The sequence below is a fragment of the Crocodylus siamensis genome, chromosome 6, assembly GCF_052110815.1.
Source record: "Crocodylus siamensis isolate JL-2025a chromosome 6, ASM5211081v1, whole genome shotgun sequence".
NCBI classification, from domain to species: domain Eukaryota; kingdom Metazoa; phylum Chordata; order Crocodylia; family Crocodylidae; genus Crocodylus; species Crocodylus siamensis.
This window is the reverse complement of record NC_143400.1, coordinates 13,293,917-13,321,844: the sequence shown is the minus strand read 5'-3', so window position 1 is coordinate 13,321,844 and position 27,928 is coordinate 13,293,917. Positions and strand designations below refer to the sequence as shown.

At 49.7% G+C, this 27,928-nt stretch overlaps 1 protein-coding gene across 11 annotated transcripts in view; it reads left to right on the top strand.

Moving 5' to 3' along the window:
- The window catches only part of MEF2D (myocyte enhancer factor 2D), a 115,572-nt gene extending 94,939 nt beyond the window's left edge, over positions 1-20,633 (top strand). For 7 of the 11 annotated variants that reach the window (XM_090052866.1, XM_090052875.1, XM_090052871.1 and 4 more), the window contains 7 exons: positions 1,009-1,219; positions 2,050-2,106; positions 6,441-6,631; positions 7,906-7,926; positions 10,342-10,471; positions 14,567-14,810; positions 20,255-20,633. In XM_090052866.1, the coding sequence (XP_089908992.1) occupies positions 1,009-1,219; positions 2,050-2,106; positions 6,441-6,631; positions 7,906-7,926; positions 10,342-10,471; positions 14,567-14,810; positions 20,255-20,582 (1,182 nt within the window). In that variant the 3' untranslated portion in view covers positions 20,583-20,633. The remainder of the gene's footprint in view (positions 1-1,008; positions 1,220-2,049; positions 2,107-6,440; positions 6,632-7,905; positions 7,927-10,341; positions 10,472-14,566; positions 14,811-20,254) is intronic. The other 4 variants (XM_090052872.1, XM_090052870.1, XM_090052874.1 and 1 more) reach the window with 3 other exon arrangements.
- The last annotated feature ends 7,295 nt before the right edge of the window (positions 20,634-27,928 follow it).

Here is a 27,928-nt window from a genome sequence, read left to right as displayed (position 1 = left end):
GTTGAACCTGGTGTTTTTGGGAGTCCAAAGTGGGGGGCTACTGTCTTAGCCCCACACTTCCCCATAGCTCAAGTGCAGGAGATACCTAGCTTCGTGGCAGGCCCAGCAGTGTTGTTCATGGGAGCTCTTTTGAGCTTGTCCTCATGGCATATTGGTACAAACCCTCTCCCTTTCAACAAGCACATGTGAAGGACCAGTGGTTTTGGATATGAACAGTTCTCCCAGGGTTTACACTTCCAAGTGGTACAAACAGGCTCTTTCCACAGGCCTCCCCGAGACAGGCTCAGCTGCAGTAAACAGAGCATAATCCAGCTAGAGTAAATCAGGGTACCCCACTGACTTTAAAGGGTCTGTGCTCCTTTACCCCAGCTGAGGGCCTGGCCCAGTCGACTCCATTCATCCTCTTAGCAGCATCAACCCTGTGGGTGTGGGTCTTGCTTACGCAAAGACCACCATGCTCTGGCTTCCCTTTGATGGGCTGAGTCATGCCCAGCTCCCTCGGCGGGCTCTTTCTAACATGCTTTGCTAAACCCTGTGGTACGTAAAGCGATCCCTGTAGTAAACAACAGAAGACAAAGCCAAGCAGCTGGTTGCAAGGCAGCGTGGCTTTGATGGTGTCCTTGTGGGCACCTCTTGCTCCTTCTCAGCCTGCCTGGAAGCAACATACGTTCTGGTGTGTATGGGGCAGTGGGTTGCACCTATGGTGTATTGGAGTCCCTCATTTCATGAGGGGTCTGTCCTGCAGCAGAGGAACTGCACAGCAGGCATGAGGGGCTGCATAGGGCTGGGCAAGTCCACACAAGGAGCGGGTCAGAAATGAACTGGGTCTAGTCCCTTCTGGCCTCAGTCGTCATCACAGGTGGAGGACTCGGGGATGTTTTGTGTGGTGTCAGCAAACCTAACAGCTGCCTGCTCCTTGGCAAAGCGAATAACTCCCAGCAAAGCCCCCCCCTTGTCCCTGTCCTCCCCCAGCACAGCCTCTGGCTCACACCCCCCGTTTCTGTTCAGTCCACAGTGCCAGCGCCGAACTTCGCCATGCCCGTGACGGTTCCTGTGACCAATCAGAACACGCTACAGTTCAGCAACCCTGGGAGCTCCTTAGTGACCCAGTCCCTCGTGACCTCCTCGCTGACGGACCCACGGCTCCTCTCACCTCAGCAGCCCACTTTGCAGAGGAACACTGTGTCCCCAGGCTTGCCACAGAGGCCAGCCAGTGCCGGTGGGTTTTTGCGCCAGGCGGGACTGCCCGAGAGAAATGCCAGCCTTTCCCAGCTGTCTGCTGATGAGATCAGGGGACTGGGAAGGCAGATCTTAGGATCATGGGAAAGTTGGGCTGGAAGGGACCTCATGAGGTCACATCTAATCTAGGCAGGGTCAGCCCTGACTAAACCATCTCAGCCAAGTGTCTGTCTACCTTGCATGACACAGGTGCATGGGTTAAATTCTCCAATTTAGGGGAAGGGGAGTGTGCACCAGTAGTTATGGTAGTGGACTGGGAAACTGGACTCCTGGGTTCTTTTCCCAGCTGTCTCTCATCTGTGATGCGTGAGTGGGGACTAGTGGCAAAATTAACAGGCTTGAGATATGGGCAAAGCATTCAGAATCCTGAGTACATCCGGCAGACACCAAAAGTCTTGTTACAAGAAGGAAAAAAGGGTGCAGTTTATTGGGAAAGAACTGGGAATGGCTCTCCCTGCTCTCAGTGGGAAGGAGCACTTCCCAGCTGTCCCAGAGCTGCGGGAGGCTCATTGTAACCGCTTTCTGCAGAAGCCAGCATGACAGATCCTGTTTCCAGCCCTGCTGCTAGGCATCGCGCTCTCTGCCTCGGAGCCACAGTGTTTTCCAAGCCTTGGCTGTGGGCTTCTGTGCTGCACAGCTCATCCCCATTGCATGTGGTCTTGGATCTGTGTTGTTTCCAAACCCGCTCCTGGGAATGCAGCCCAGCTCTCTGACTTGCTGCTGCTGCTGCTGAAGTCCCTCTACCTGGTCCAGCACCACTGTGCCCCCTAGACCAGATTTCTAACTGTCTTGGTTCTGATTGTTTTCTAGGGGCAATGCTTGGGGGAGACTTGAACAACACAAATGGAGCCTGCCCCAGTCCTGTGGGTGAGTGAGAAGCTGCGCTGTTTTTTCCCTCCCTGCAGGTTGTGTGGCTTAGTGGCTAGAGCAGTGCACTGGCTGTGTTCCCACTACTGCCCAGGCCTGGTGGGAAAACTTGGATAAGTCACCTCACCTTCTCTGTTTTGTTCCTTAGTTTACCCAGCTATAAAATAAGGATTCTTGCCTCCTTGCTTGCTGATCTGGGGCTGGGCATTAGAAATCATAGACAATTGGGGTTGGAAGGGACCCTCAGGATTATCTCCAAATCCCTCAAAGGAGTGCCATCCCAAACTATCTTATCCCAGCTATGGGCTTTGTCTAGCTGGGTCTTAAACACTTCCAAAGATGGAGATTTCACCACCACTCTGGGTAACCTGTTCCAGTGATTTTTCTACCCTCCTAGTGAGAGAGTTTTTCTTAATATCCAGCCTCAACTTCTCTTGCTACAACTGGATACCATCGCTCCTTGTTCTATCATTTACCACCACTGAGAACAGTCTAGCTCCATCCTCTTTGTAAACATATATACAGGTGTTGGGAAACTTGAGGTTTCAGGTCAACACATTTTTGTGGGGGAGGATGGTGTTTTAGACTGGGCCGCAAACAGCTGTCTCTCACTAGATGTCTGTGAAGCTCCTAGCAGGGTGCAGCAGGGGCAGCAAACATTGTATTAGGCTTTAGTAGGAACCCACAGCTGCTGTGATGAAAGTGAGACCAAGCCTGAACTCAGCAGAGTTACTGGGTGTTTTAACGGTCCAAGTTCCTCCTTGGGGCAGCAAAGTGTGGTTAAGGCAGGACGTGACTAAGAGGCCATGATTTGGCATTAATAAGAGGCCAAGATTACCCTCCCAATCTTTACCTCTGTGTGAGGGAGAAGGCAGGGATTGAAAGGGGCTGATGACCTGCTTTGTGCTGTTGTAGCTGAGCCTGGATCACACTGTCCATATGAAAATATGATCCTGGATCTCAATGGCTGTTTTAAACAGAGCCAAACTGGAGCCCCACACCTGGGCAGCTCAGGAAGCTGCTAGAATCATAGGAAATGAGGTGGGAAGGGACCTCAGGAGGTCATGTCTAGTCCATCCTCTTGGTCAAAGCAGGACCAGCCCCAGCTACATTATCCCAGCCAAGGCTTTGTCAAACCTGGTCTTAAAAACCTCCAAGGATGGAGATGCCACCACCTGTCTGGGTAGCCTGTTCCAGTGCTTCATCACCCTCCTAGTGAGAGTTTTTCCTAATATCCAACAAACTCCCCTTGCTGAAACTGGAGCCCATTGCTCCTTGTTCTGTCATCTGTCACCACTGCAAACTGTCCAGCTCCATCCTCTATGCAACCACCCTGCAGGGTGTTGAAGGCTGCTGTTCAATCCCCCCTTGGTCTTCTCTTCTCCAGTCTAAATAAGCCCAGTTCCCTCAGCCTCTCCTCATAAGTCACGTTCCCCAACCCCCAAACCATTTTCATTGCCCTCCGCTGGATTCTGTCCAATGGAGAGAGGTTCCTTCCAACCTTGTCACTGACTTTCCTCCAACCTCTGTGGCTTATGGCAACCTGTGACCCATGAGCTGCAGTGCAGAATCCCTGTAGCACCGTGCCCTGACACACCTATGCTCTGCTGTGTATGCCTGGGCTTGAGGGCTGAAGGGGGCCCAGGGCAGGTGTCTTATCTCCATCGTGTACCTTTGCAGCTCCCGGGAGCAGAGCCCCCAAGATCTGTGGCAGGAGTTTGCTGCTGCTCTCCCTCCACCCCCACTTGGCAGAGACAGACCCTGTCACTTTCTATTCCTACCCCCCCCCAAGCCTCCAGCCCCAGCACCACCTCCCTGCAGCCCCCACGTCAGCTGTTGGGAGCAGCCGCTCCAGCTTCCAGCTTGGCAGGTTCCATGAATGTCAGGATTGACGTCACCGAGCCATTCCTCACATTCCTGCAGCTGCTCTGGGGAGCAGGAGCAGGCGAGCGGCAGGCCCTGCAGCCCCCATCAACCCCTGCTTCTCCCCCTCCATTCCCCACAGCCCCTTCCTGGCCCTTTGGCTTGCATCAACACCTAGATGCATGTCAGGTGGCTGCATTTGTGGGGGAAGCTGGCAAGGAGGGAATTGCTGTTCTTATTCTCAGAGTGGACACAGAGTTCAAGATGTCTTGGGGATAACCTTGGGTTTCACCCTGGTCCAGGATTTGTTCTCTTCCTGTGTTTCCTGTGGGCATACAGGACGTGGTGCTGTGCTGCAGCCTGGGGAAATTTCAGGCTAGAGATGAGGTCTCACGTGTGCTGCTGGAGCCTAAAGGAGACTCTCCAGAGGCAGTATAGGGCCTATAACACATGACTGGAGTGAAGCTGATGCCCTCCTGCTGGACGCAGCGGTGCACTCATTGCGCTCGAGGCAGCCCAGCGAGATGCCGCTGTGATGGTTACCGTGGGAGCCTCTGCATGTGTCCCTGCAAAGGCTGGAAAACGGAAGGGCTTCTCACATCTTTCGTGGCCTCAGCCCTTTGTGTCTCACTCGTGCTCCACAGTAGCAGCCCCATCGTAAGAGGAACTGACTGCCAGCAGTCAAGGTCACCCTTGAAATGTTATGCACCTTCATCTTCAATTAATATAAAAGCCAGCGGCCTTGCGAGCGGCACGTGGGCACGATAGCGCGTGGCTTGGCTGCCAACAGCGCAGAGACCCCAAGCCTCCTGCTTTGAGGTGCAAACATTTAGGGTCAGGCGATAACCATCCTCACAGACTGCTATCCTCTGCTGCAGCATTTCTTCCTGTTCCCACACTCAACAGCTCCTGCATGCAAGAGAGATCACCCAGGGGAAGGATTTCATGTCTCCTTGGACGGAGACAGGATATTGGGCCAGATAGGTCGCAGGGCTGGCACTTAGGCTCCTGAGCAACCCAAAATGAAGCAGACATGAAATCCTTCCCCTGGGTGATCTGTCTTGCACGCAGGAGCTGTTGGGTGTGGGACACTCCTTACCTTTTTCCCAGTGCCAGCTAAGGAGACATGGCTAGGTGGCTAGGACTTGTTTCTGATTAGAGCAGCCCTCAGGCTGCTGTAGCATACATGACCATCCAGTCCAGTGGAGAAAACTCAGTGGTTTTTGCTCCGCTCTTCCAGACTCGCCTGTAGTCAAGCAAAGACCTGGTCCACTAATTTGACAGCACATTTTTAGTGTATGCCACACTCAGGACCTCGTTCTCACTGGGTCCAGTTCTTCCCTCCCAATTTTCCCTCAGCTGTTTGGGCTCAGTGGGGGAATTACCATGGGTCTCCAGTGGGATCAGATCTGTGGCAACTTCCACTTCCTCCCCCAAGCACTCGATCACCCTGTGTCCTGGGAGCAGCAGGAACAAAATTGGGCCTCAGCTGAGAATGCCTCATGTTGGAAGCAACATCGTCCCCTCCCACCTCCTGCCGAAATGCAGATGTGGTCCAATTGTCGGCATGATTAATAATGCAATCAGCGACCTATTTTTCCCGGTCTAACAGGCACTGAATATGAGGGCTGAATCTTGGTGATTGCTAAATGTCTTTCTATCTTCAAGGCCTATTCTCTCTCACGCGCACGCGTGCGCGCACACACAGGCATGCACATGCACACATATATCAAAGAAAAAGAAAAGTCTCATCAGAACAGTAATCGGATCCAAATTACTCTTTTCCTGATGTTCATCAAATTGCTTTCCTTCCTTCCTTCCTAAAGTTCCAAACTGAGCCAGGGAGGAAGAGAAGCTGGAGGCTGGGGAGACTCTAATCATCAGAGGGGCATTAGGATACAAGAATGTAATTCTTGTTTGTGCAATGGGATCGTTAAAGGAAAGGGATGGTCCTTTGGGCTGGCTTTACCTGCCAGGGTGTCAGAAAGTGGCCTCAGTGTGACGAGAATCAGAAGTGTCATGTCTCCTGCATGTTTTTTCATAGCCCCAAGAGGGAGGGGGGTGAAAGTAGTGAATTGGAACTGGAGAGACCTAGGTTCAAGTCTCATCTGTGCTCCAGCCTCCCTAGGTTGGCCTGAGGGTGTGGACACATGAGCCAGGGACCCCAAGCTGAGGGATTTACAGTGTGTAGGCTGCACTCTGGTAGGAGCTGGTGGGTAGGCTCCTACGTACAACACAGTGCAATCCACCCTGCTGAACCTCAGTGGAAAAGGGTCTGCTTTCATCTGCCCTGGGGTAAGAGTATACACACAGAAAGTTACCATTGAGCACCTGACACGGGGCAATTCCCTGTCCTCCCAGGCTGACTTGGCTTGCAGGGACGCCTACACGGGGCGATAGAGAATCAAACCTGCTCTCTCCCCACTGCACCAAACACACGTGTATTTACTCCCCGTGTCTTCTCCCTGCAGGAAACGGGTACGTCAGTGCCAGAGCCTCTCCCGGCCTGCTCCCGGTCTCCAATGGTAATAGCTTGGGCAAGATCATCCCACCCAAATCCCCGCCACCGCCTTCCCACGCCACCCAGCTCGCCCCCAACAGCCGCAAGCCGGACCTCCGTGTCATCACCTCGCAGAGCGGCAAGGGGCTCATGCATCATTTGGTGAGAGCTCGGCACAACTGGGGAAATTCTCAAGGCAGCCGCATTGCCGTCTCTCGGGAAATCAGGTCGCTTGGCTCCAGGGAGATGCTGAAGACTGGAGGCTGACAGCAGTATTCCCCAGCAACAGGAGCACGCGGCTATGTTGCTGATGGATCATTGCTGGAGAATACTGCAGCCTGTCCCAGGGATAGGGCATATAACACAGCTAGAAAATACACCTCCCCTTCTCAGCAGTGGCATGCTACTATACAATGCACAGTTGGGCTGTTCTGGGGATGCTGTTTTCCAAGGCTGTAGGCAACTGAAGAACTCCCCAGACCTCAAAGTCTAAGCCCCTGTCCAAAAGCAGGAAGGCTGCTTCTAAATCACATGATATTTTCCAGTAATAGCCCATGGCTTTCCAGCTGCAATGTGATGTGCCAACAAGAGCATCGTGATGAAAAGCTGTCTTCACAATAGGTTCTCAGCAGTGCTGGAAAGGGGCTTTGTACCATGCTGGTAGCATGCAGCAGCTTTAAAGGAGATGTCAGTAGAGGAGCCTGGGTTTTCACATGTGTTGAGGCCTGTGATGCCAAAATGAGGACAGTGGATGTAATGAACCATTTTGGGGTGTTCCCTGCCACCAAAGCTGAGGGTAAAAGAGAATCCAGCCACGGGTGTGATTTGTGTCTGAGGTTGTGTTGGCTATATTGGGTTTGGCCAGGCTGCAGAGTTAATGCTGTTGTAACCAGGATGATTCACTTCATGTTCCACATGCTCAGTGCCTTAAACTGAGTTGGCCAGTCTAGTGGGGGGACGTGGGATCCACCTCAAGGTAGGACCATTCCTCTCAACTCCAGTGCCAGCCCTCATCTACCTGAGCAGCTTGGAGTGTGAACACACTTGAAGTTTGCCTGACAACTGAATTTCTGCTGCAATACTTTGCAGTGCCTCCATCACCAATGCAGTCACTCCCAAGTGATCTCTGCTGACTCAAGGTGTGAGAGCTCACGTTAACTCTGCAGTCAAGACCTCATCATTAGCTAACTTTGACTTAAAAAGAAAAGCATCAGCTCTCTCTCCCAGGAAAAGGACAGGTTTGCCTGGCCTTATGCCCATCTCCATGGGGGTCTTTGCTGGCATGGCTGTCAGTGAGAGACTTCCATGCACCCATGGCAGCAAAGCTGTGATGGTAAAAGAGGGCGCTTGTTGTCCATGAGCCTCTGGTGCTGGGTTGGGAAGAGCTGCCAACATAACGGTACCCACTGGCTTTCTTTCTGTTCTTGTGCATGCAGACGGAGGACCACTTGGCTCTGGTGAGTTCCCTTGCTGTGTTTGTGTCTCCCAACATGTCATGAGTCTGTTTGGTTTAACACGAATGTCAGGATGATCCTATAACTCCCTCCTCCCCCACCCTACACACACACTCTGGAGAGCTGGGGTTTAACTGAGGGGTCCTGAGTCTTATTTACCCCTGTATGCTACTCTTGCAATGCCAAGAGGTTGCAGTGAAATGGGGAATTGGGGTCTGGGACACTGTGTTTTAGGGAAAAGCATAAACCTCAGTGGGCTGTAGCTGCCCTGAGTGTAAAACAGCATCCCTGATTTACACCTTCACCTCCAGGAAGCTGACTTACCCCAGCTGTTGACCTATAACCCACTGATGTCAAAAACAATTTACATCCCTGAGTGTGCCCCACTAGCTGCAGTGAAGCCATGTGAGTTTTTCTACGGCCCCTTATTGCTAAAATGAGAGGAAGGAACTAGATTGGGTTCTGGGCACATTCAGAAGCTCATTGCTTGCTTTAGTTGGAAGTAGTTGGCCTTCGAGTTTGCTCCTGTACCCTGGTCTCCATGCATGATTTGGTCTCCTCCTGGCCCCTGGTTTCCTTCTCATGACTGCACAGTTTGCAGCAATCACTACTACTCTGTGCTAACACTGTTGTGGTGCAGGGCAGATGGCTGACAGGGTGGCCACATCCAGGAAAGGTTGTAAGGCATCATTAAAAGTGGGGGGTGGTACTCAGGACCAGGGGCTTGGGGGTTCTTCAAAGGGGAGTGACACAGAGGCTTTCCCTCCTGGCGAGATGGCAGCATGACTGAGTGGATGGAGCTTGGTAGTCTTGGGTGTAGCTGCCACTGGCCTGCAGGTGACTTTCTTGGCACTCCCCATTTTGCTCCTGTGGAGCAGGGCTAAGGATCCTGCCTTCCTTAGTAGAGCACTGTGAGCTCTTTCAGAGCAAGGTGGCCATATTTTTGCAGTGCTCCAGACTCATCCCTTTGAGTGCAAACACTCCTCCTGCCTGCGTTTGGCTCTGCTAACACACAGTTCAGCTCCCCAGACTCTCCTTCCAGATTGCCCAGCCTACACCCGAGATCCTCTCTGTCTCTCTAAACAGCTACTCCCACCTCCTTGTACACAGCAGGGAGGATGAGTCACCTGCCCCTCCGTGAGTCAGGCAGCACAATCCACTTAACCCTTTGCCAGCAGCTTCAGCCCTTGCTAATGTAGTCGGTGCGCTCCCGGCAGCCCCCGAACACGGTGAGCACTACTAGAGGGTTCGCTGTGTCTTTAAAGACATGCCACCCTATTCCTTCGATTTACACTGAGAAACTGTCTCCTAAAGCATAGAGCAGTAACCATCCACTGAGCCTACCCTGATAAGCAGCTTCACTCAGGAGCATGTGCCTGACTTTATTATATTCTTGAATGACTGCTAACTTGGAACAATTAGCAACCTGCATGGGTGTTACAGTGACAGGAGGGAGTGGGAAAGCATTCAAATGTCAACAAGTTTTACCTGCATGAATAGGGCCTGAGAGTGTTGCTTACTGCAAGCCGGCGTGGCATGAAATTGTGAGCTGTAAGTAAGCTGCTGTTTCCAGGCCCTGGCTTTTGGGGATCAATTCTCACTTACCATAAGATTTTGGGCTTAGGCCTACTTCAAGATCTGATTTTCCCCCCCCATTTTTTTTCCTTGCAAGAGCAGTGTGAAAGGGCTTTGTGCCTTCAGGGACCTCCAGAGACAGGCTTTAAGGGGAAAGAGATTCCTTTCCCCTTGAAAGAGGGCACTGTTTGGAGAGACACAATGTGTGTCTCTGCATCGGAGAGGTCCCTGGGGCGGCCATTGATTTTTAGCAAATAGGGCACAGGGGTCACATTCATTCAGGTACTGAGGGTCAGCACAATATCTCTGCCTTGCTAAGAACATGTTTGCACAGGGAAATGGACTGCAATAGCAGTTGGGAAACCAGCTGTTCTGCTCTATGTGGATGCTGATAAACTGGAATAAGAGATCCTATTTTTATTCTGATTTAAGTGGCTCCCAATTTGCAAGCCAGAGTGACCATGCCCACATGAGTGACTCAGAATTGTGAGAGCACCTTAAATCCACACCCTTCCTTATTCTGGTATAATATCCCCTTGGGCTTTACTCATCGCACTTCGATCCCCCAACGGCAGCCAAAAGGACTTGAGTTTTTTGCATTTTAGATAAAACTAGTTTGTCCAATGGATTGCATGGGTGTCCTGAGAAACTAACTCGCGTGCTGCAACCTTGCATGATCCATTGTGTATCAGGATTGCTGAACTGGATCGGACTCACCTGAATTTAAACATTGTCTGTCTCTGCCCAGTGCTGACTGCTTCAGAGGCAGGTGGAAGAAACCCAGTAGCCATTGGAAACCCCAACCCTCCAGGGCTCTAACTGCTTCTCCTTTTGCTTCTGCAGCAGAACACACAGCGGTTAGGGGTCTCACAAGCAACTCATTCTTTAACCACACCAGTCGTCTCAGTGGCCACCCCGAGTTTGCTGACACAAGGCCTGCCTTTCTCTGCCATGCCCACGGCATACAACACAGGTAAGAGCAACCTCCCTGGAACTGTCCTGCCTATTGAGACTGAAGCATAATCAGCCTGTGGAAATAGCTGCCTTAGCAGGATCAAAGTGAAGGCAGGGATATGTGTAGGGACAATGGGGATATCCCTTGTTATATCCACAAAGATCTTGAGGACATGATTTTTACTCATCCTGTGGCCCTGTTGTACCAGGACAGGGAGTGATACCCATAAAGTGGATGCTAATTGCAGTCACACCTACTCCAGAGAAGTTGTGTAAGGAACTTTTATGTAAATGGTTGTTAGATCCAGGATGTCTTGAAGGGCGATGAGCCATCCCGTTTCTGGGCATAAATCAGTTTCTAGCTGATGGGGACTAGGAAGGAATAGGGAAGCTATAGGACACCTGTCTGCTCTAAAGGGATCATGCAGATGAAACCTGTCAAATGCTCATGCAGACTGCAGGGCTGGTTAGTTTCCTGTATAACTCATTTTGGCATCTGCTCATAGACTGTCAGATAAAAATGTTGTTGCAAAGCTGCCTGTCTGGAAGAATGCAGAATAGGTGTGTTGGAAACACCCTCTGTAATTAATAGGTGTTGCCCAACAGGTTTGTGTTCAGATGTGACTAGAAGGCTTCTTGTGAGGAACCCAGCCTTGGGCAGAGGATCCAGCACAAGGTTTGGACCAGTGAGTCTCAACCAGGGGTGCCCTGAGAGCCTTTTAAAGGTGCTGCAGGGTATCACACAGTATTAGCACTGTTAAGTGTGCGAACATGGTTCACAGAGTAAGCCCAGAGATTTTAAAGGAATCTGGAGTGTTAAGAAATGACCTGTTTTGGTCTCCCTTGTGTTCTTTGCAACAGCAGAATTACTCTAGTATTTTTCTATAGACAAAATACAGTGGAAACTAAGTGCTGGCATTTTCCAAGGGGTGCCTTGAGTCTAAAAAAGTTGAGAAGCACTGGCTTAGACCCTGCCAGAATGCCTGCAATAGGTGTTCAGTTGGAAATGGTCCTGCATTAGGGTAGACTTTGAACCTCTGTTTCTTTTGCCCTTGCAAAAAGCAAAAATATGCTGGCATGGGGCCCTTCTCCTCTGACCCTTGGGCCTGAGAGCAGAGATGCTTTTAAATGACCATTAGTGCTATGACTAGGGCAGAGAAAACCCCACTGAAATCAGGAGCACATTTTGCCAGCTGCTGTGCTCACACAAAGGATGTGGATGGATGAAGAGTTGTCCTGCATCAGTGTGTGGGGGGAGATTTACTGCTTTTGAGTGGACATCTGATGTCCTGTAACTGCTCCATCTGTCCTCTCTTGCCCTTTGGTAGGCGATACTAAGCTGCAGTGATTTTATCCCAGAATGAAATAGGTGGCAAATGACTGGTTTAGCTTCCATTTACCATGGATAGAACAGACAGATGAAGCAGTTACAGCAGGTTCAGTTGAGCTGTGGTACATTTCCTCCTGACTCCTTTTTCCACTAGCATAACTGTTTAGTCTGTTTGTGCTTATAGCGAGAGCCAGACCCTGCCCCACAGCCCTTGCAGTCCAACACCGGTGGGTTTTTTTCCCTCCACGCCTTAACAATGCCAAATATCTCCCGAGTACATATAAACCAGTGGATCATTGGGGCGACAGCAGCTGGGGGATCTACCCCCAGCAGACAGGATGCACAAACACATGGCTGGAAGGAAGTCCTAAGCTGGAGATGATGTTATTTCCTTTGGGAGACCACTCCACCTCTCCCGGCCATTGAATTAGATTGACAGAGGGGCTGAGCAGTTGGTTGGTGCAGTGACTGTAGATGGAAATCAGGCCCAGGTGCTCCAAGACGCTCAGGCTTCCTCCTGCTTGTGTTGAGGAGGCGGGGATATGAATATGCACACTTAAGTGAAACAGAGGTGCTTGGCCTGGAATGAGGGGCAGGAAAGAGCTGGGTCACTGGAGCTCTGGCTCTCCAGCTACTCTGCATTTCATGCATCATTTGCAGCTTGTGTGCATATGCTCCTGCACCCAGAGGATGAGACCCCCACAGCTTGGTGTTTGGCTAAAGCTCTAGAGATCCATGATTCCAGTTTGGGAGGTGTCTGATTCATTCTCTGGTGTGGCCTTAAATGACAACCCCAGGGGACATGAGGTGGCCTGTACCTGGAACTCAGGTAGCCTGTGCAGAGCACTGCTTGGTGCATGTTCTGCATCTTTCCTAGTGCCAAGTCTGTAAGTCTCACTCAAGGTGGGGTGTTGGAAGCTCCTAGCAGACAGATTCCAGATCCATCTCCTCGTTCTGGCTCCAGTGAGGCCCGTCACACCCCGCGGGCATCAGGAGCTCCAAACCAGAGAACCCAGTCCCGGGCCTCTCTGGAGGGTGCGGCCCCAATCTGCCCGGCAGCTCTGGCAGCGGTTCAGGTCCCCTGCAGCCATCTCCTTGTGTGCCGCGGCTGCAGGCACGTTTGTCCCCATTGGGGTGGGGAAGACAGAAACCACAAACGCCCAGCATGATGGTGAGAGGGAGGGAGGAGTGCGATGAGCCGGTCACTCATGCTGGGGTATTTGAGATCTATTGTGTATGCATCAGACTGGAGGAGACAGTACAGGGGAACCGCCTAGGGAGAGCATCCGACCCAGCTCGATTGTTTCCTGGAAGAATGTACCCCACCCTCCATGCAATATGGAACTGGGTTCTGGGTGGTGCTGCCCGTGGTGTCCTTTTAATGAGAGTCTTCAAAAAAGCCACTGGTTGGAAAGGTCCAAGCAGGCCATTTGGAGGGACTGAGCACCAAGGGAGAGGAGACCTCATGCCCCTCAAGGGCCTCCTGGGGTACAAGTATACCAGGGAGTGTGGAAGAGCAAGCATTTGTAATGGCAGAGAAAGGGGTTGCGGGTGGCTCTGGTTTCCAGCAGCAGGATTAGCAGCCAGCCCCTGAGCTGAGGCATATTTGCAAGCTTCATCTATTGCCTCTGATCCTGTGCATGTACAGCACCTGGCACAGAGACGTGGTGAGCTCCAGGGTGTTAGGAATAAGGAGACAACTCACTCTTCTGGGAGCTGGAAGGAATGAGAGGAGCTCTGAGCTGGATGAGGGAGGTGGGTAACAGATATAAGGAGCAGGGGCCATGCCATGTGATCCTGTGAACTTCATGAGAGCCACAGCCCTGGCGATATCAAACAGCAGAAAAGCCAACGTGTACCTGCATCTCCTGACAGGCTGGGTGTCTGGGGGAGCTTTCATAACAACATCAGGCACTGATCAAACCCACAACACTGATTGCTGCGTTGAGAAACAGGCCAAGCTTTGGTTCAGCTATGAGCTAATGCTATGCGACGGGATGTTTCCTTTGATTTCCTGCTTCCGTTTCCTCTCTGTTGCTCAGCTCAGCTGTAGGGTGCAAGCGATGTTCAATGACCTGTACAGAAAGGAATATGTTGGCTAAGCGTGTGCGCCCGTGTGCATGTATGCTGCTGCCCTCTGCTGTGTGTATGTGGCTGTGCATGAACCATTGCATGCAAGGCGTGCAATCAGTGTGTCTGTGCTCAATGTAGATGTGCCATGATAGTAGATTGAAGGGAAAGAGGGTCTGAGTGTGTATGGGTACAAGTTGCTACTGCTGTGTACTACTGTACTGGCAATGTGTGTATGTGTGTTTGCACACTCATGCCTGCCAATATATGTGTCTCTGGGCCGCTGCCCTCTGCTGGATTTCACAAACACTGGTTTCAGTGCATGTGCACATAGTGTTTGTGTACTACAGCTGTGAACAGTCGGTATCTATAGCCGCATGTGTGAGCATGCGTGTGCAGTCCAGTCCTCTGCAGTCTGTTAAAGCAGATAGTCAGAACCACTTGACTGTGTTGTGAGCCATTTGGACATTTCCAAGGATGGAGACGCCACCACTTCTCCCGGTAGCCTGTTCCAACTCTTGACCATCCTTATCCTCAGCAAGTTCCTCCTCATCTGCTTAATTTTCTCTGTGGCAGCTTGAGGCTGTTGCACCTATTCTTGTCCCTTGCAGCCACAGAGAAAAGCCCATCTCCATCCTCTCTACACTCACCCTTTGGGTATTTGAAGGCTATTATCCCACCCCTCTCATGGTGCTGGCCTGGCTTCCCTTTCAGATTATCAGCTGACCAGTGCCGAGTTGTCGTCACTGCCGGCATTCAGCTCTCCGGGTGGATTATCTCTGGGCAATATCTCCTCCTGGCAGCAACAGCAGCAGCAACAGCCTCAGCAGCAACAACAGCCACAGCAGCCACAGCCCCAACAGCCGCAGCAGCCACAGCCCCAACAACAACAGCCGCCCCAGCAGCAGCAACAGCCACAGCAGCAACACCTGGTTCCTGTATCGCTAAGCAACTTAATGTAAGTGAAGCGGGGGCCTGGGTCACTGCAGGGGTGGGGGGTTGATGGAGGTGTTGGCTGGAACAGGTCACCCTGCCAGGTACTGCAACAGGTCAGGGAGCAAAGGGGTTAGGAGAAGCTAGGACGCCGGGGTACCAATCCTGACTTGCCCCTGGAAGCCAATTCATGTTCCTTCTCTTGTGTCTCACTGTCCTTCTCATTTAAAACAAGGAGACTATTATGGATGTATCCCACAGGATTCATAGGCTGATAGGAAAATCAGGCTGGAAGGGACTTCTTGAGGTCATATGTAGTCAAGGCAGGATCAGTCCTGACTCAGCTGAGCTGCCCGGTAGTGCCTCTGGTAAGATACTGTGAGGTTTTCCTCTGGAAGTGCTTGAGAAGACCAGGAATCAGAACTCATGGTAGAGGTGATGTCTTTTATTAGACCAACTAGATTTTTGCAAGCTTTCAGGCACAAGCACCCTTCATCAGGAATAGGAGAAAAAATTGTAAAAGTTCTCCCAGGTAGAAATGAAAATTCATATTCCATAGGAGAGTTAAAGGTGTGGTAAAATGTCCTGTTTGGCAAGGCCAGCGTATTCTTATTGCCTTCATATTGGAGAGGGTTGATTTCTAATCCATGCTGCCTCCTGGGCATCTCAAGTGCTTACCTGGAAACGTGAAGTCATTGGGGAAACCTTTTTTTTTGGTTGCATTTGCTGTGCTCTGGATACATGATGCTGAAGCCCAAAGTGGGAAGGCTCTACGAAGACGTGGTTGGGGGAAAAGGACCTGTCTCGTGTGAGGGAAAAAATGGACTTTTCAGTGAAAAATTGCACTGTGGGAGTCCGGAGATGCTGGTACACTATGGGGGAGATCTGGCTGGGGGGGGCCTTGAAAATGGGGACATGAGGAAGTTAGCTAACAGCTGCTATGAGGCATTGAGTGAGCATAGTTTTCCAGCTCCCCAGAAAGAAGCATTTCTTTTTTGCCCGACCTAAAAAGAAGCCAAGCAGCTAAAACCCCACTTTTATCACGGGCAACCCTTGCAACAGAACATTTCTGACCAGCCCTGGATCCATGTGTCATTGCAAGAGGAAAGTAAAATGTTTGAGGCCCTGCTGGGGCTGATCCCACCCACGGGCAGAACTGGTAGAACTTGATGCGTTGCCCCACCGTTGGGTAACACTGAAGTCCTGTTCCACGTCCCACTGCAGGCTGGAAATAGCACTATCAATTAAGATGGGTTTGTGTCCTTCCCCAAAGATTGAATAGCAGCCAGGCTCTTCAAACATTGTGGGCAGCCCGTGTCCCCACGCAGAGCCAACTCAGACCAGCCCTGGCCTCCACTGACTTCTATATCTGAACCCTGTCATTATATCAGGGAACACCCCGGAGACAGTCACGGCTGTGGTGTCTGAGGTGCTGTGCAGACTTGTGGGGTGAGACGATCCCTGCCTCAAATATCTTGCAGTCTGAATACCCAAAGAAAGAGATTATTTATCCCAACTTTGCAGCTGGGGACCTAAGGCCCCGGAAACATTCAGGGCATGTCTAAACGGTGGGAAGACGGTGTTTCATGAGCACTATGTTGAATTCATTCTCTGTGTGGACCCTCTGGAAGGGGAGGGAATAAAGATCACAGAATCACTGTTGCACATCCAACGTGGGTGATTTGTTCTGGAGAAAAATCCACCTCTAGTCTGGAATAGAGCGTTTACACTGGGAACTGTTTTCAGAAGCATTGATGTGAGGCCACCTCAAAGCAACTTGGCTCTTTCATCCTTGCCTTGCCCAGTGCCTTAACCCTAGAAGTGGCTTTTCCTCTTAAAGATGCCTCCCGTCCTACAGCCATCAAAAAGGCAAGCAACATGTTGAGGATGGTTAAGGGAATTGTGAACAAAACTGAAAGTATCACGATGCCCCTTTATAAATCCATGGTGCATCCACACCTTGAATATGGCGCCCAAATCTGGTCCCCACATCTCAAAAAGGATATAGAAGAACTAGAGAAGAGCCAAAGAAGGGCAACAAAGATGTTCAGCAGTACATAGGGGCTTCCAGGTCAGGAGGGATAAAGGGGTTAGGTCTGTTCAGTTTAGAAAAGAGACGCTCAAGGGGGGGCGACAGGACCACGGTTTACAAAATACTAAATGGTGAAAAGAAAGGAAATGGGGATCTATTATTTACTGCTTCTCACAATATAAGAACTGTGAAAATGAAACTAGTAGGTAGTGAGTTCAACACAAGGAAGTTCTTTTTCACCCTGTGTGTAATTGATGTGTGGCACTCACCGTCACAGGATGCGGTGGAAGCTGACACTTCAACCAGATTCAAAAGGGGAGTGGACATATTCTTGGAGGAAAGGGGGCATCAGTAGCTGTTGAGCACGGGAGTGAGGGGGACAGCCTCTGAATCGGACATTCCTGGACCTTCACTGCTGGAGGCTGGAAGGGAAGGAGGAACAGGGGGAAACACCCTGCTCAGACCCAGGTCGCTTCTTTTAAACATCTGCTCTTTGCCATGGTGGGATACAGGAGAGAGGGTAAAATGGGCCTATGGTCTGACCCAGTAAGTGACAGTTCTTTTGAACACATATGCGTGCACACACGTACACACGCTATGGATACAGGATCAGATCTGGACACACACACTTTGGATACAGGATCAGATCTGCACACACACTTCGGATGTAGGATCAGATTTACACATGCACACTTTAGATACAGGATCAGATCTGGAGGTGCACAGACTTTGGATCCAGGATCAGATCTACACACGCACACACACACGCGCACACACACACACACACGTGCGCACGCTTCCCCAGCAGGTGCATTGTGACTCACCAAGGGGAAAGAGCTGACTGCAGCTGCAGGCAGCCTGCCAGATCTGTTAGGCCCGGGGTCTGCTGGAGTGCTGCACATCCGACACTCAGGCAGCATTCCCAGCAGAGCGGGCAGGAGCCCTGCCTGTGCAGGCATGTGTGACCTCCCTCTGTCCTTGATGGAGCAAAGGAGGGTGGTGCATTGGAGGGGGGTGTTATCTGGGCAGAAGGAGTTTTTGCTTTAGAAACTGGCAGTTAGATGCAATTAGATCAACCTGACCCACAGTTCCTGATTCAGACGCATCTATGGGCCCTCTTAGAAACACAGTTTGCTTCTCCTGACCCCCTGGGATGCACACCTGAGCCCAGTCCCATGGAAGGGGGAAATCAGTATCAGTGGGGTCATCTTAGTTCAGATCCACATCAGATCTGACCCTGACCTTATCGAATGGGGTCCAGATTCTGCTATGGTCTGATTCCCTCCCTGCATGAACATGGTTTGGGAGCTGGGGCACATAACTTATGTGGAGAAGTTGAGGGAAAATGGGCTTATTTAGCCTGGAGAAGAGGAGACTGAGAGGGGATTTGATAGCAGCTTTCAGCTTCCTGCAGAGTGGTTGCAAAGGGGATGGAGCTGGACTGTTCTCAGTGGTAGCAGATGACAGGACAAGGAGCAATGGGCTCCAGCTGCAGCAAGGGAAGTTGAGGTTGAATATTGGGAAAAACTTTCTCACTAGGAAGGTAGTAAAGTGCTGGAAAAGGCTACCCAGAGAGGTTGTGGAGTCTCCATCCTTGGAGTTTTTTAAAGACCTGGCCCAGCTCAAACCTTGGATAGAATGATGTAGTTGGGGCTGGTCCTGCTTTGAGCAGGGGATTGGACTAGATGTGACCTCCTGAGGTCCCTTCACACCTTCATTTTGTATGATTCTGTGCTTCTATGAACATCTCCCACTGGCAAGAAGCAGTGAGGATGATACAAGTGCATCTAGACCACAGGCTTAGGGTAGGATGAGTCAGACCACCGGGTGCTATTGAGGTCTACCTGGATGGAAGCAGAACAGAGTGTCCAGGGCCCTGTAGTACTAGCAGCAAATGGAGAGTCTTCTTTAGCTCAGTTGGTAGGAACTGGATCTGTCACGACAGAAAGGTCTCAGTACTGCACCCAGCTTTGAGTAGCTGCGGCATACCGCAAAATATTCTCCGTGATGTCTTAGATGGATGGTCAGGGGTTTTTTCCTCTGCAGCCAATTAAAAATCTCTCCTCCCTGCAAAGTTTCTCAGCTCTCCATCTTAGATGACTTTTAGCATCCAGAAAAGCAGAAAAGATTTTGCAAAACAAGTCAAGAGAACTGCCTTTTGATTTCAGATTTCCTTTCTGAGCTGCTTCTGCACGTGGCATGATCTTGCGTGTGCAAGGAGGGGGCAGAGGGACAGAAGCCACATGAAAAGAAACATCAGAAAACCTCAGTTACTGGTATTGAAAACCCTAGTGTCACTTTAGCAGAGAGCTCTTGAAAGTTCACACGTTAGCACAGCCCATCAGTTATTGTTTATGTGACGGTGGCACGTGTGGCCTTAGCTACACTCCTGCCCACGCAATGCCAGGCGCTGTACAGAGGTCCATAAGAGCCCAGTTTAATGGAGCCAGTTAGAAAGGGGTTTATTTCCTTCCAAGACAGCTATGCATGTGGAGGATAATTTACTCTGTCTGTGCCACCGGTCAGGGAGCATTCTTCCCCCTCCGCCCAGGTGAATGGGACTGATGCCCAGGTCTGAGTGCAATACGGCGATGCTTCTTGGGGTTGGGAACATGAGCAAAGGATAGGCAGACATGCAGAGAAAGTAACTTGAGGTGCTGCAAGAAGTCGCAGCCCAAGTCCCTGTCACCTTTTCCAGCCCCCAGTCCCAGGCATTGCAAGGTACAAGGGACTTTCACCCATCCGTCAGTGGAGCACTCGGTGCTGGCTGGGCTGTTTGGTGAGATGTCGGTGTGATCCCTATGACACCAGCATCCTGTATCCTTAGAGGCCTCCTGTGGTTGACACTTGTCTGTCATCCCTCATGCACCACATTTCACTGCCTGATTCTCCTTGACAGCACAACGGGGGCCTCTCTGGAGTGGTGTAACTGGGTCATTGCGTCAGGAAAGCCAGCCCCGAGTACCAAAGGGACGGGTGTTAACGGCGAGAGTCCTATTCAAGGCCTTGAGAGATATGTTCTGGCCAGGGGAGCTCTGCAAACTCCATGCCCTCTCCTTGTCCTGGCTGTACTTGAAATGAAAGAGCTGCGAGAGAACAGGGCAGAAGGGCTTGCGATCAAAGAGGCTGTGAACAATGGGAGAGGCAAGGGTTTTTGTGGGCGATCTCTTTTATGGGACCAACTGCGTGGTTGGGATAAAGGTAGAGCGTGGTAGCTAGCTGTGTTGGTCCGAAGTCAGTCAGAAGACAGGGTCAAGCTGCACCGCTAGAGACTATGAGAGCATCATTAGACAAGCTTTTGAATGCAAGATGATGGAAATAATCTGCATTTCTCTCTCTCCCTGTCTCCACCTTTGACCTTCTCTCCATCTTTCTCTTCCTTTGTGCTCCCCTCCCGTTCCCTTCTCCTTCCCTTTCCAACCCTTGTTCCCCTGCAGACAAGCGAGCCACTTATCTCACGCCACCACGTTGACTGTCAACACCAACCCCAACATCAGCATCAAGTCGGAGCCCGTCTCGCCCAACCGGGAGCGCAACACGGCCACGCCGCTGACCTCCTTCCCACACCAGAACCGCCACGAGCCCACGGGCCGCTCGCCCGTCGACAGCCTCAGCAGCAACGCCAGCTCCTACGAAGGCAATGAGCGGGAAGACCCCGCCCGGGCTGACTTCAGCTCATCCCTCGGTCTCCTGAGACCCACGACAGAGGCCGAGGGGGAGAGCCCGTCTGTAAAGCGCATGCGGCTGGACACCTGGGTAACATAACCAGCTCCCCGCTCTCTTCAAAGCTACTTTGTGCTCGCTCCTGGGGATAGGGAGGGGGGGAGCGGGTGGGGTTGTTACCCATGGCAGGGTGGGGAGGGGACACGGGAGGGGGGACAGCGGGGCAAATCAACGGGGTGGGGTGGGCGGGGCGGGACGGGACTTATTATCAACTGCCTGAGAACTAGCTTTAGGACTTTTGTAGGCATTCATTCTAGCGCAGCAGGCAACGTATGCAGTACATAAGGCACTCTGTGGCTGAGAGCAGCGTAGGATGGAGCAAAGCAGGGAGGGGGAGGGAGGGAAAGGACAAAATAACTTCACCAAAAAGCCAGTCACCAGAGGGGCTTGCCCTCGAGCTGTTGTCAGTGACCATTGCCCACTCGCAGCCGGGAGTCAGGGAGGGCTCGGGCTCAGGCCCTGCTGATCAGACCAGACCTAATTTTGAGAGTAGAGTGCCTTCGGTGATAAGGGTTAGAGAAGAGGAACTATCCGTAGGATGTTGTCTGTGGGTGCTGTGCACATGAGCCCCCTGGATGCACGCACCAACACGCATGCGCCATGCCCATTTCAGCTCCAAATCCCCCAGGCTCTTTGTGCCCAAATCTCCTCCCTGTGCGTACGTACACCTTCTTCAGCCCAGATCCAACTCGATCCAATTTGCTCCCTTGCCTAAGACCAGGGGGAGTCACCCCAGCCTGGGGTGCTTCGGTTCTGCTCCTGATCTAGCTCGTGAGTGGTCAGGGGTAGATCTTTTTGCTCGCCCTGGGCTCCTGCAGCAAAGTGGTTGGCCTTTCAGGACAAAGCAGTCCCCTGCCTTTGCTGGGGGGTGGGGGTTATAGGCAAAACAGCTCTGCTCTGTGAAAGCTCAGTCCCCGGGTGAGCTTCTTGCTTCGGGGACTTGGCTACGTTTAGCCACTTTCAAATCCAACTGGATTGAAAAATGGCCAATTAAACCAAAATAGTAATAAATCTCCATCACGAAATTGCAGCTGACTGGGCTGGATCCTCAGCTGGTGTAGATTAGCCTAAATGCCCTGGTTTAGGTGGTTCCCTGACCAGGGAATGAGATATAATTCATATGCACTTAATGGGGTACCCTCTGTACCTCCAAGCCTCTGCAAAGGGACTCTAGGATGAATAAGAATCAAGCCCTCAATTTGAGTGCACTCTCCTGATGTTCATTTGAATCTTAATGCCCCCACCAGTAGATCTGCAAAACTAATCAGATTTTTGCCAGTTTTTTGCAAATAATAGCTAAGTTTTTTTTCCCTTCCAAAGTCCCTGTTGCATTCTGGAATGGTACAAAGGGGAAATACTGCTTCAAAATATATGCAATGCAGTTAAAAGCTGCATCTTAAAAACAAAAATTACAGATATTGTCATTTCACTAGCCAGATGTAGGAGGAGGGAGTGGGGAATATAGAGGAGTATCTAAATCTTACCTTAATTAAAACTCATGCCAATCAGGTATCAATTAGAATTGCTGCGGTGGGGGGGCAGGAAGAAATGATTCAGGAATATTCAGTAAAAGTTTTATTAGAATTGTAAATTGTCACTGAAATTGTGAAATTTGGAGGCATTTAATGAAGCTCTTGAAACCAAAGGAGGTAAATTTGTAAAAAATTAATGAAAAAATGTTTTCTGTCATCTCCCCTATCAAATGCAGATGTTTAATTGAATAATTCAAATTTTGAAAATTCTACCCAGTTCCATAGAGGGCTACAAATCTAGGGAGGGGACCTACAAAAATACTATCAAAACCTGTTTTCCTCTGCCCAATATGCATCTTCAAAATTCAGGAATTGAAAACTTCGACCCTAGGCTATTCCTTGGTCACTAAATGGGTGGAAAGAAATTGCAGACTTGGGAGAATATTTCCCCTTTGTTCATTTTTTAAACGCAGCCATTTGGACATGCATTTTCTTTCAAGTTTGGCCAATTCCAGTGTGTTTGACTTCAGATTTCTAATGAATGATTTTCTGGACAGAAGTGAGTACAATATGAATAGGTGAGGCCCACAGTCTTTCTCCCAGGACATGCTACTCAAACTGGTTTCTCATGTCTCAATAGCTGGGACAGACATGTCCAATCACAGATGTAACAGAACATACATCTTTATCCTGTTCCTGACCACACCATCACCCACACACCGTGCTGACCTGACCCTAATATACTGTAATCGGCTCAGCCAAAGCTTTAGACTGTTCTGTGACTAGGAGCCCATGCATTCTGCAAGGGAAATTGCCATCTCTCTGCCTGCTTATCATTTACGGGCAGCAGCCCTGTCCATAGCTGACTTGATCTGGGTGTTATAAACAGATGCTGGTATAGCCGTGACCTGGTTTAAGGAACAGGGTGAAAAAAATGTATGCTATGCAAGAGGCAGACCTGAAATCCCATTGGTATCTATGGAGAAAGGTGCACAGTTCTCCTTGAAATCAATGGAAGTAAGATGCTTAAAAGCCTTTAAAAATCTAGTCCCCCAGTGCTTCTTCACTAGGTCAAATCCACTGCTGTTCACAGCCCCTGAATATCACTTCTCTCTCAGTCTGATGGAGGTAAGTGATGCTTTGGCCAGCCAGCTCTTGGCTGTATGAAACAGGTGATGTGCTTGCCTCTGTGCGGGCCAGGAGCTGTTGGATGTATACAAGATTCCCTCCTGGTTCCCTTCTTGACAGTGCATTCATGAAATCTGAGGATTTAGTTAAAATCCAGCTACTGGCTGTTCACTAAGGTTGTGGATCCATGAATGATTTAACCCAGGGAAACTTAAGCTGTCCTGATTTTGAAAGAGCCTGTGCCCACCTGGAATCGATGTCTGTCTGTCCCCATCAGGGGTGTTTGACCCCTGGACAAACCAAAGTGGGTCCCTTGCACTTCCCAGGCAGTAGCTGAGCCCAGCTTGCCTGTGGGCACACAGCTAAGAGGGTGCACGGTTGCTTCTAGATTACCCCCGTCCCAACCCCTTCACGTGTTCGAGGCCAAAGAGGCCCAAGGCACTTATGCCTACCAGTCTGTGCCCTTGGCACGGCACTGCGTATGGGTTGGAGTTGCACCAAACCTGTGGCAATGCCCTTCACCAAGGCATCTCTGACAGAGCACATTTGTATCTGGGCCTCTTCCCCAAACAGAAACAAACAAACTTTCTACTTTTCAAATCTTCAGCAAAATATTTGAACCCTGAAAGCCAGATCTAAGCTGATCTCTGCTGATTTAAGCTGATGCAGTAGAGCAGGACTGCAATTATTTCAGGCAGAAGGCCGCTTACCGAGTTTTGGCAAGCCATTGAGGGCTGCATGACAGGCAGCCAGGGGCAGATTAATATTAATTTTCTAAGTTTTTTTAGGGTTCCCGTGAGCTGCATAGAATGGCCTGGTGGGCCGCGTTGGGCCCGCAGGCCGCAGTTTGCCCACCCCTGCAGTAGAGCCACAATTAGTCCACACCAGCTAAGGATTTGGTCGTAGTCCCCAGCACTAAATGCAATATGCCAGGTCCTTTCTAAGGACTGTTTGGGCTCGGAGGCGGCATGGAGCGATGAATGACCAGAGAAGGGGTCCTTTAGTCCTCGTTGGCAGGCGTTTTCCTCCATGGGATAGGTACTCTAGTTTATACCCACATGCCACACTGTGGTCTTGCCACCCTATCCGTTTAGTAGACACTGGTGAGTTGTCCCTCTTATCGCTATGGCCATCAAATGTCTTCAAGTCCCAGGTTCCCCCTCCCCACCTCCACCCCAGCCAGCAAATGGTAACGAGAGGAAATGCAGTTGTAGTTAGCTCAGGAATCTTGTACTGAAGGGCTTTTGGGAGGTTTCTGCCGACAGAGGCTGGGTCGCACCTTTCTCTCGCCTCGGCAGGTGGTTGGGCTTTAGAACCCAGGCCTGGCATCTTCCATGATTTGCATCACTCCCTGCCCACTGCCCCTCTGCATTTATTTTCCGCCTGAGATCATAAACCCTCAGTGCCACAAAACCTGCTGGGACCTCTCCGTTTCTCATCCTGCATTGCGCGGGGGTTTACTCTTTGCTGGTGTTGTGGACTTTCCCATGACACGGCGGCAGTGAAGACTCCATTGCTTCTTGACCTAGGGAGTCAAGCAAATTCCTGGTGTGCTTAGCAATCCACCAAAAGAGCCCTTCCAAGAGAAAAAAGTCACGGTAGAAGTTTTCCAATGCAGCCGTCTCCCTCTGAAAGACATCAGTGAGTTATCTTTTTTTTTAATTCCAAGGCCTCCGAACATCTAGAATTACCTCGAGAGCAAAGGGACAGTTGAGGTGGGAATAGCCAAAAAAACCTCAAAAAACCAAATTCAGTAAAATGTCAGATGATGTTAAGCTAGGAAAATATATTTTTTTGTTCTTCATTCTTTTGCATTTGTTGTTGACCATGTGTTTCCAGTTGTTTCTCCCCCTCGAAAACTCTAATTTTTCAGATGAACTCTATTGACTTTTGTAAGTGAACCTGTCTTTTTTTTTAGCATGTTTTCCATTTCAAAAGAACTCTTCTTTTGTCACTAAATTGGTCAATCAAAATTTGCCAGAGGGTAGAAGAAAACACACCCTCCAAAAAGAAAAGATAAATGAATATATGATAAAGGAAGGCTTTTCTGGGACGAAAAAAGTCAAGCAAAAAGACCCCTCTTTTTTGGTGAATTGTTATACAGGCCTTTTTTGGTTGATGAATTTTTCACGTCGAAGATTTTATCCAATTCTTCTTTAGCCCTAAAGCTTTGGGAAGTAGATATGGGGAATCAAAATATCCCAGTGATCATGAGTTTGGGTGCTTTTGTTGGACAGATTTGCTAGTGTGTCCCTCCAGAGCTAACTTCTACCCTGACTTTTATTCCTTAAATCAGTGATATTCGATCTCTGGCCCACTGGCCAAATCTGCTTGGTGAGGCCACATCATCCAGTTCACAGGTCTGGAAATTTGGCAGAATAAATTGCCACTTCCCTGCCACCGGATTTCTAGACCTGTAATGAGTCCTGTAGGCTGGATGATGTGGCCTGGCACTAGATCATGCTGGCACACAACAGGGCTGTTGCATGGGATTGCTCCATGGCTGGACTCCTGTGTGTGGGGTCAGGCTGAGGCATGGCCATATCTGGAGCACTGGGCCAGACCAGCATGCTGTATCACATCCGTGGACCAACCCTGCACCACTTATCCAGCCTGCAGGCCCAGAAGGTTAAGCTTTAAATCAACAGGCAGTTACCACGGGGCAAAAACCCCACAGGAGAGCCATATGCCCAGGCTTCATGTCTGCCCTTTGTGCACAATACATTTCAGCCCCATGGCTAGACCTTGAACAGCGGAGAGAATGGGGATTCCCACTGACCCACACCAGCAGATGCTTTTGCAATTTTGGTGCCGCTGTTTTGCAAAGAAAAAAAAAGGGGGGTTTTGAAAGGCCCGCCTTGTCTGTGCAAACATTTTCTAGTTCAGATGCCATTTTCGTTTTTCTCCCAGTTAAGATCTGCTGCCTCTTTTCTGCCACCATCTGCTGCCTGGAGTGGGATTTGGAAAGGCCATGGAGGCAAGAGGCAAATTCAGGGGTGATTGGCAGGTCTCTGCAGCAGGTTTTTGTGTCACGGGTTTCGACAAGGCATCTCACCTCACTTGTCACCTCACTTGGCCTGTCTGGGAGGCCTTGCTGGTAGTACAGAGGGACTGGGATGCTAAAGGTCTGGGTTCTCCTGCCAGTTTGACCACTGGGTAGTCATAAGTAAATCCCTTCCCCTGCCTGTAACACAGGGCAGATGATCCTGCCCTCCTTTGCAAAGTGCTTTGAAATGTACTGCTGCACCATGCTCCGTTCGAGCCAGGGGATGCTGGTCGTCACCGCACTCCAGATCCAGCTGTTTCAGCAGCACTTGGGCACCCTTCAGGCCTCCCGCTCCAGTGCCCGGGCTCACCCTGAAAGCAGGCAGGAGCTAAAGCATCTTTCATCCATCTCGCTTTTCCTTCACCCTCCTGCAAAGTGACATTTTTCTCCTCCGCTGGGAGGTTCACGGTGGAATGTCATTTGCCGTGTGCCGCGTGCTCTGTGTCCGAGAGGATCCTGAATGCTTAACGCCACTGACAGGTATCAAATGCCATCAGGTACTCAACCCTCTGACCTGCATGAACATCCATGTAGGACAAATCTGAGGAGAAACCTCCTTTTATTTTTCACTCATTAAGCATCATATCCCACCATGGCACCTCTACCTTGGAGCTGAGAGCCTGGAAAATCAAACACATGCAAGCTTGGGTACACACACATATACACAGAGAGAGAGACTACCAAGGTAATGGGCTATATCAGTCACAAAATGGCATTAAACTGCAGGAAGCAGCCACAACCTTTCCAAAAATCACAGCCAAGGTTCAAAGCCGATCTTCAGAAATCCAGCTGTTAGGATGCTGACTTATCTACTGGCTCTTGCCCTTCCGACACAGATTTGGGGCAAGTTGGGACTGTATGATGGGAACCGATTGGGGTGGGGGGCAGGGTTTGACAATGGCATTCACTTCACCATTTCGGTGACATAATTTTTTGGGGCAGGGAGGGGTTATTTGGGTTTTGGTTTTGTTTTATTTTATTTTATTTTATTTTATTTGTCTGGGTCATTATTCTTTTATTTCCCCACCAACCGTAGGATCCAGTCAACTCCTAATTTTCCCAAGACAACAAGAAGAATGACAATCTTAAGAAATCAACACCCTCCTTTCATGCTTCTATAAATATGTTTCTGATCTTTTAATTTTATTTCTTGTGCTTATCTGTACTGTTGACAGTTACATTGTGTATAATTTTTTTAATTTGGGTTTTTTTTGCGTTGTATAGGTTTTAGTTTATATATATATATATATATATATATATATATATATATATATATATACACACACACACACATATATATATATATATTCCATTTTTTTAAAAAGGGGTGTTGCAAACAAAAAAAAATTGCACGGTTTAAATGACAATAGTTAAAAATGCTGCAGTTTTTAGAGACGTGAAAGCAAAATGGAGCTTATTTATTCTCAAAGGCTATAAAAGGTGTAAAATGCATGAAGAAAAAAACATTTACAAAAAAAAGACAAAAAAAGTGTAATCTGAACAAAGTGTAGCGTTAAAGAATTTTAAATGATGACGACAACAAAAAAAAACAGCTAATATATTGTGTTTGGCTAGTTTGCTTTTTTGTTTTTAATTGTTCCTTTTTGGAGAATGAAATACAATTGTGTATATTTTCATATAAGAAGTATGCACTGATATGTTTCAAAAAATGATATATTACTTTCTAAAAGTGTGGTTACTTACCAAAGTCTGTTTCTGATCTTTACCTTTCTTGAGATCTG